The sequence below is a fragment of the Lepeophtheirus salmonis genome, chromosome 6 (assembly GCF_016086655.4).
Source record: "Lepeophtheirus salmonis chromosome 6, UVic_Lsal_1.4, whole genome shotgun sequence".
NCBI lineage: Eukaryota > Metazoa > Arthropoda > Copepoda > Siphonostomatoida > Caligidae > Lepeophtheirus > Lepeophtheirus salmonis.
The window spans coordinates 58,647,287-58,656,569 of record NC_052136.2 but is presented as its reverse complement, the minus strand read 5'-3'; the positions used below and the strand labels follow the sequence as shown (position 1 = coordinate 58,656,569).

Sequence of the window (9,283 nt, the reverse complement as noted above, 5' to 3'; positions counted from 1 at the left end):
CAATTGGAATGGTATCCCTAGTCATTAACAACTCCTACAACTTTTTTTAGCTATTGATTTTTATATGTACTCATGCCCCTTATTACTGTTTCGAGTCTTTGATCTGTTAAGTCCAAAATATTTCTTATTCAGCTATTTGTTAAACAGTTGGGGAGAAAGATGTTATTGGCTAGATATAATATAATTTCGGAATTTTTTTATTTATCTTTTTGAAGTTAATGTTGAGAGATGTAATGAAGATTTTGAAAAGAAAGAAAATTAGCTGTTGTATCATATAAACAGGAAAGGTGACCGTATTTTGGGTTTTCTGTGCAAGAGTTTAGATTTTTCAATGACAATTACTACAAGATACGCTGCAAATCAAAATTTGGTATCAAATAACTCACTCGTTGAAATAAAAACTCCTTCTTCATGCAAGAAGTTTTTACAAATTAAATTCGATTATCCTGATTGTGATAGTTTAATCCATAGGACCAAAAGGACAATTTCCTGAATGAATAAGTCTACATTTTTAGAAGCAAATTCTTATAAAATCTGAACAAGGAGACCAGAAAATAATTAACTTGCACCATTTATTATTTTTGAGTACACATGAACCTAGAACCTTCTTAATTCGAGGTCTGCGCTGATACTCTTTATGTTATTGTTGTTGCAGAACATATAATTAACCGCCTAAGTCTATGTGGAATGAAATAATCCAATAATGATAGGATTGAATGATTGACTTCTTCGGTTCAAGAAAATTAAAAAAATCTGTTAACTAAAAGTTTCCCCTAATGAAATATACATCTGATAAATTATAACTGGAAGGGAACCGATTTGTTGATCTGCATCACTAGTCTACTATATCTAGTATACTTTGGAACACACAGTACTACTTAAACATCAACTGGGACCGACTACGCGCACCATTTTTTCCTCTTCTTTTTTTTCTTTTTTAGTAGCTGCGAAGGCGTGGTTAATTTAAACTGGAAGGCAGTTGTTTAGCTCTACTTGTTGGCGTTGGAAGGTCGAAGGCAAGCTCTCACAAGAGGGCAATTAATAATTGAGATAGCCTTGTGATGAATAAAGGATTTACGCCGTTCACCAGAAAAGAGAAGAGAAAGAACCGAGATCCCATTTGCATTGAGAGCTAGCTAGCTAGAAGAGAAAAGAAGAACGAAAAGGAAGAAGAAACGAACATCCAGTTATTATTTATTATTATATTGTGTTGTTATCTAAAAAAAAGGGGAAGAAAAGAAGAATTGTTTTGTTTATAGCAGCTACTGTGACGTCATAGTGATCGCGTCTATCTCTAAATAAATGGGGACTACGGAGATGGTGAATATGCCTGGAGATCATCCAGGCTCTTCAACCTCCTGTTCCTTGAATATGGAGTGCGAGGAGGAGCCCTTAACCAGAGCACAGCTATCCTTCGCAGATCAAAGAAAGATTCAATTTCAGAGTCAAATGTTGGAACTCGAGAAGCTCTCGTCCAAAGCCTCCAAGTTTTTGATTGACTCTAACACTGCGGTTATTTCCGTACCTGAACCCACAACTGTTGTGAATAAACTTATGCCTCAAATGATCCCAGTTCAGTCTCCGTCTGGGAATCGTAAAAATCAGCCTCGATATAGATTAATCATGGATCCGAATTCTGGAAGAGTTATTGGCACCGTGGATTCCACTGGAGGTACTGACCATGTGTTTAAACCTGTTCCATCAAGTCCTTCAATTTCCACAAAAAAAGTTCATGCAGTTTCACCCTCCATCTCCCTACCCCTAAATCAACTTCCACTCCAACCCCAAATACCTTTGCCAACATCTCAAATACCACCTCCCACTCCTATTAACACTTCTCCAATACCTATTTCTCCTCCTCTTCCCACTTATCGACCTCCTATGAAACAAATCCTTCAATTTCGTCAACCCCCACCACCTCTTCTACCTTTAAAACAACAGCCAATTCCTCTTTCCACAGTTTCTCAGCACACTAAGACAACATTTCCTCCTGTCTCTAATACACTTGCCACAACAGTCAAACAAGATCAGATATCCGATAAGTCAAATTCTGACAAAATACCAGCATACAATATTCCTCCAACTCTTTCCGTCCTTCCCAAATCTATGAAAAATCTTCCACCATCTCAAGCCGCTGCAATTCGCAAACAACTAGACACAAAGGTGAAGGGTCTCCTTGTGCGTAACCCAGCAAAGTTTACTGAATTTTTAATTCGTCAAGGCTTAATTCCAAAAACTCGCTATAAAGTAAACCCTGAGACGGGTAAGAAAGTAGAATTAAAACTAGGAATGTACTCTGGTGAAAATAAATTTCCTCGTTCTGGAGGATACGTTTGGATCAATGAAAGAGAGCCTACAGTTTTTTATTCTGTTTTTGATGCCTCAATATTTCAAGCAAGTGAAATGCCTCCAATAACTGTATTGAAACTCATATATCACTGGTCATGTCAGACGAATATACAAAATATCGTGCAATGGGTGAAAGTGGATATTAAAAAAGTTGATTTATATTTCAAAATTCTTCGATCCATTTGTACTATAAGCATTGATGATAGTTTTCAGAAAATGGGTGGATTAAAAAAGAAGATACAAATTGGTGTTATATCTCTTGGCACAACGTCTAGTGATGGATCAAGAAAAGAGGTTAAAGTTGAAGTTCTTGGAATACTTGAAGTTGAAACCTGCAAAATTAGACTCAGAGCAACTCAACCTACGGTCGGTGTAACACAAGCTGAAAGATTTGCTCGTATATTTAAATGCCTGCCTGGATGGGTTGTTGATTCTTCCATAATCGTAACAGACTTTTCTGTTGATCGGGAGCAACTTACGATGTTGGGCTTTAAAGACGTTTTACAAAGTAGTGCAACCTCGAAAAAGAGCACTCTTGGTAATGGTGTTATTATGGATTATTTGAAACGCATAGTTCCTAAAATGTTTCAAACTAACCTTTCACGGCTCAGTGCACAACAAGTTCAACAATTTCTTGATGAGCTTACCTTCCGAGAGTTAGGCTACCATCCATTATCTTGCTTCGATAATATTTTAAAAGAGATAGCGCATATTACTAGAGTTGCGAAGGAGGATGGCATGGATCTCCTGGATTTACTTAATAAGGTTGAAAAGAATCCTTTCAAATCATGGAAACACAAAGGAGAGGAGAATGTTACTCAGCATGATTCAAAAGATCAAAAGACTGATAGTTCAGTTCCTAAAAATGTTGGAATGAAACGAAGTTCCAATTCAGATTCTGACTCTGACTTAAAAGTAACTAAAAAAGCCAAGTTATCTACTAATATAGAGTTAGTTGATCTACAGACCTATTTTTACGGAACACTACAAGGGGACGAGGAGGTAATTTATAGTACTTGCTAGCTCCTTCTTCTCATAATTAATTAATCCTTCTTTAGTAATTAACAATTATCTTCTTTCTTTCTTTAATTCCAGATACTCAGAAACGAATTCAAAGCTGATATGGCTTTCAAGTGCCATTTCTGTCGTAAAGTTTACTTTAATAATCTGGATTTCATGGCCCATTTGTGTCTCCATATCGGTTATGATAAAAAATCTAATGTAGACTTTTCCGATTTGAACCATTGCAAATATTGTTGTAAGAATTTTGAAACAACCACAGCCTTAGAGAGACATATTTATGTTAGTCACATGAGAAAAAATTGCGAATGTATGTGTCAAATATGTGTTGAAGGTTTCAAGTCAGAAAATTATTTAGCACTTCATATGTTAAAAACTCATATTCGTAGCGAATTACCTTACATGTGCAATGTCTGTGGATTTAGATCCTCTTTTCATAAGAATCTTGTGGATCATTTTCATCAGGTAAGCTAAGTTTTTGGTTCCTTCTTGTTTATATTATGTTGTAACTAATGCATTCACTTTTAATTCTTAATCCTTAATAATATAGGAACACGATAGAACTGATAAATTACAATGTCCGATATGTCTGAAATTGTACTCTCTCATGGGTGAAAAGGGCTATAATTCTACTATTGCTTCTGCTTTTGCAAACCATATCCAATCCCATTTGACCGGCAAAACCTTCTCCTGTAAAAGATGTAACCTCAATTTCCTACAAGATGCATATCTAAGGAATCACATCATGCGGGATCATGCTTCCTTTAAGGAATTCGAAAACTTAAGTGCGTATGTTTACCAAGAAGATGAAAAACCTATACGAATGACAAAGCCTGAAGACCGCATTGCGCGAAATGCAATTAGGAAAACTGGAGTACTAAAGCTACAACCCCAATCGGCATTTGCCGCTCAGAACTTGGAAGATATGCTTATGTATAATATTTATAAGGAAGACTGCTGTGAGTGTAATAAGAAAATGACGAATCCTGGACATTATGCGTAAGTTAATAAGATCAATGACTTTAGTAAGTTCTATTCTATTTTATTTCTAAAAAAATATCATACTCCTAGCGCCTATTTGTGTTGTACAAAATGCCGGTATTCAACGTGTTGTTCTAGAGCTATATCAATACATTACTCATTATTTCACGGACATTTCAAAGGAATGTATACATTAGGAACTCCATGTATTCTAAATGATAATATATTTTGTGTCTGTGGATTCAAAACCAATTCTGGAAACAAAATGGGTATTACTTTTTATGATTTTCTTGTTTGGGGTTGTTAAATTATTTCATGCATTTTTCAGCGAAACATTTGAGTGCTAATTTTTGTAAAACAGCTTATCCTTCAAAAAAAGCTGCAAAGACCGCTATTCGAGGACCTAATGAAGAAAAAAGTAATCTAAATAAGCGAATTCATCCAAACAAGAGCTCAAGGATGGAAGAAGGTATACTGCTTTCTGAGACTCAAACCAAAGAACACAAATCCCCGTCCATGGATATAAGCGAAAATCATAAAATTGAGTCTGTGTCTTCAATAGACAAAAATCCATCAAATGGAAATGAATCTGATGGGAACTCCGGGAAGCATTTTCATCCAGTCATTGAAAATATTCAGTCGCAACTTCCAGAAGAAGATTTAGAGTCCGCCGTTGAAAGTAAGAGATGTTGATCTGTAGGAACTTAATGCTTTTTGTTACTAATATTAATTCATTTCCTCTTTTTTCTTTTTTCCTAATGTTTTTCAAATACAACTTTTATGCAAGAATTTATCTTAATTCGATTTACCATTTCATTCCTTGTATACATTTGATTTAAAAAACTTAACGGAGGACTAATGTATTCAAATGCAATTTGCAAATTTAAAAAAAACAACAACTATTGACTGATGCCATTTATAATTAAATTTAATCGATAATAGACAGATGTAAATATGTTGTTTTAAATTTTGGCGTGGGTCTATGTATGTTAAACCAGCTTCCAGTAAATATGCCAAAACCAAAAAGTATCTATTTGATTTCTTACACTTAATGGATACAAACTATGATTGAGATATAAATTATTCTCAAAACTAATACATCTTTCGAATTGAGTGAGTTTTTATTAATTATTCCCCCTCTCTATGTTCATTTTATTATATTCTTCCAAGGGTGTACATGATCATGGATAATGTAGATAAGAGCTTGAAGTTGATTTCATGGAAGTCTAATACATATTATATTGATTGATAAAAATGATGTGAAAAGAAAATTTTGCAAAGACAGAACTCTTACCTGTTGTATTTTCAGAATTTCCATTCTCTGTTGACCAACAAGATTTTGATTCAAATGATCCTTCATGCTTCCCAGAGTTCTCCTATGTCGATGATGAATTTATTAATGGAGAAGTTCTGGAATATGATGTTTTTAAAAATGATGTAAAGAAAGAAAGAACTATTGGTGCTGAGGGAAAGAAGGAGTCATCTACTGCAATCTCAGCTGACACTCCATGTCCAATAGTTGGATGCACTTTTTGTAGCTCATGGATCTATGATCTGCACCAACATCTGATGGATGAGCATGGATGTTCTGTAGATGAGGCTCATGAATTTGCCCCGGTTGAATCAAATGTCTCAAAATCATCATACTTAACAGCAGAAATGACGCAGATAAGAAAGAAAATAGTCAAAAAAGATCCTTTAAAGAGTTTTAAAGCTTCTTCATTTCAAGCAAATGAGCAAAGATCACTGGCTGCAAGAAGCAATATTGCGGAAGAGGCACTTACTTTCATGAACATAGTAATTGAACGTTTCTATCAATTTCTAATAGAAGAGGTGAATAAGGATACTGCCTCTTCATATAAGAATGCTGTAAGACAAGTTTTTTCTTGGATCATCTCAAGAAATCCTTCCTTTAACCTTAATGAAATATTTAGTAATAATTTCGAATCACCTCAAGTGCTCTTTCCAACTCAATATTACAGACTATATTTAGAAGAAAACACTTGCTCCCCCAAAACTTCGTCAAAACCTATAAAAGCCATGAACAAGTTCTCGGCTTTCATGGATTTCTATCTCACATCTGAAGGAGCAAATATGCCCGATTTATGGTACCAGAACATTAAGCAAAATATAGTAGACATTCTTGAGGTTGGAACAGCCAGTCGCAAACGCATACGGGAGCAAGGAGATAGAGCATCTCTACCTATAGATTCATCGTACCATTTTCTAAGAAGACCTCGTATTTTACTTCAATATCTAAAGAAGCTAATTCTGAGCGAGATGCTCCGAAAAGAAATTGAAGATCTGACGGAAAATATGAGTAAATATGTATCTGTAGGAGGGAATCTATCTGCTAAATCAGTAAGGGATATTTGTCTAGGACTCTTATTTCTTGACAATTATGCACAATTTAGCGGACTCCTCCTTACATTCACTTATAAGGAGTGGCTAGAGGCGAGAACAGTTCAGGATCACCTTATAATTTCGTGCGCAAGTGGAGACCCAATTTCCAAAAAACCCATACGCATTGTTATAGATGATCCACTTTACATCGATCTTCTTAAGGCGTATGATGAGTTTGCTCGGGGGCGCATCACTTGTATCCAAAATCAGAATTTTCCATTCTTCACTTCTTCTCGTGGAGATGGTGTTTTAACCTCAATGAGAGGACCATTGGAATGGATTAGAAAAAGTTTAACTAAATTCGGTATATCTGACCCTCACGATCCCGAGTTTTTGTCTATTACTATAGTATCTGTCAAGGGTGCTTTTGGAATGTTGAATTTAGACTCTGCAAAAACCTGTGATGATGAAGTAATGACGGGTGGACACTTTTTGGTTCCTGACCCCGGAAATGATGATGAGTTCAAGTGCATTGAAATTAAACAGAAATGTAGAAATATTTTTAATAATTTCTAAAATTGGAAATGGAGAAACAAACCATTTATCTACAAAGGCTGGCTGGCTCTCTTAGTTATATTATTGATTATTAAGAGATAATTCTTTTTTTTATTATAATGAAAATATATAAATAATTATATTTATGAATATAAATTACAATAATACCAATACATAATATATTATCTAGTGTAAGCGTATAAAATCTACATATAAAAGGCCCTATTAAATCTTAAATAGTTAATATAAACCACAGATTAGCTAAATGTTGACATGATCGTTGATTATTATATATTCATTTCATATGTTGATTTTAGTATTGCTATCAATTTACATTATTACTTTTGGAAATATAAAAACATTATTTTATTAAACACCACACCAATTAACTAATTTGACAGTTCGTTACATATTCATATAACATTAGGCTAATTAAATATTGACTTTTTGTTTTAAAGTTGATTTCATGTAGTGCCAATGCATGAATTTAAAAAAGTTCACACACTTTTTAAATTGCATACGCCGAGAGTAATGATTGAAGTCACAAACAAGATTAAATGATTAATATACTTTTATTTATCATTTACAGATATTTTAATTAAAAATACTCAAGTATTTCAAATTTGAAGGCTATACCTTGAAAAATAAGTATTATATAATGATTTGAAGTGGGAGTATGTTTCTAAGAATCGAATTTTCCAATCTTTAAAAGCTCATATCTCTGTTGTTATTGAATACATTGGCTTGAAATTTTTGTATAGATTCTAATCTTACTTGTTTAAGCAAATGGTGTAAATTTGTGAGATAAGGAAGTGGTTCTCAAACTTTTTTGAGTCCGACCCTTGAAATATGAGGTTGGACAATGTGTGACCCTACTTGCTCCTCTTTTTGAGAGATGAATATAAAATTTGTGTTTATATTATACAAATAGAAGTGTTAAAAGCCATATATTGATCCTATAAAGTTCAACCCAGAGGCAAATAATATAAGGTATATGACTATTTTGATTAAAAATAAAGGCTTAATTCCACATATAAAATTTTTTGGGGCCCTGATTAAGAAATTTACTTTTTAGCTGGTACTTTCAGGAAAAAAAAACAACAGTGTTTGCACAAATATTGGTGTAACCCTAAATTCCACCTTTGATAATGTGGAAACTATCAATATTCATGGTATATTCAGGCAATATTTAACTTTTACATCTTTCTTATTCTAGTCATTTAAAAAAAATCTAATCTCCTATGCCAATGCATGATATATATATCATATTGATATTATAAATGTAGAATATTACTAATATGATTAGGAGGGCATTTGGAGTTATGGTTCTCAATAGGTGGATCGCGACCCATAAATGGATCATGGATCGTTTATAAGTAGGTTGTAGATATTTATAAAATATGTAAATATAATATTAAATAATTGTTTGGTCTGTTCTGTGTAGTGGAAGTCAATGATATTTATATAATATGTAATAATGTCATAAATGTCATTGCACAAGGTAACTTGGAGACTCTTTATTCATCACTTTTTCTCTTAAGTAAAAATTAAACTAAGGATTTTTAGCAATTTGTAATTTAAAAAAAAAAACAGTTTTATAAGGATAGCAACATGCAACAGCATTTTTGCCCGCAAGCTGAAGCCCACATTTATTACTGTTATATAAGCTGTAGAACACGAATATGACCATTAAAACTTTTTACCTCAAAAGATTTATCCTTTAAAGCTTTTCAAGATAAAATAATAAATAAGCCATTTTTCAAATGCTAAAATGTTTGTATCAATTTTTTATTGTTCTTTGATTTTCATTTATATAGTTCTTTCATGTCGAAATATGGGACTGAATCGTTGTTATACACTAAAAACGCGAATAAAAAGAGGTTTTAAAGGCCAAATCTTTTGAGTTTTAAAGTTTTAATGGTCATATTTGTATTTATAGCTTATATATCAATAATAAATGTGGGTGTCAGCCTGCGGGCGCTCCATGACCTTCATTTTGTTGTATAGTGTATAATTTAAAGTAATTAGTTTTATA

The 9,283-nt window shown here is 33.4% G+C and overlaps 1 protein-coding gene across 4 annotated transcripts in view; it reads left to right on the top strand.

Moving 5' to 3' along the window:
• The first annotated feature begins 651 nt into the window (after positions 1-651).
• LOC121120322 (uncharacterized) overlaps positions 652-9,283 on the top strand; it is a 67,869-nt gene continuing 59,237 nt past the window's right edge. For 3 of the 4 annotated variants that reach the window (XR_005865011.2, XR_005865010.2, XM_040715173.2), the window contains exons 1-5: positions 652-3,351; positions 3,445-3,834; positions 3,920-4,368; positions 4,441-4,619; positions 4,679-5,029. Coding sequence is in view for 2 of the 4 variants with exons in the window: in XM_040715173.2 (XP_040571107.1) it covers positions 1,303-3,351; positions 3,445-3,834; positions 3,920-4,368; positions 4,441-4,619; positions 4,679-5,029 (3,418 nt within the window). In the remaining 2 variants the exon portion in view is untranslated. Of the gene's footprint in view, positions 3,352-3,444; positions 3,835-3,919; positions 4,369-4,440; positions 4,620-4,678; positions 5,030-5,659; positions 7,628-9,283 lie in introns of those variants that run through there. The other variant, XM_040715172.2, reaches the window with a different exon arrangement.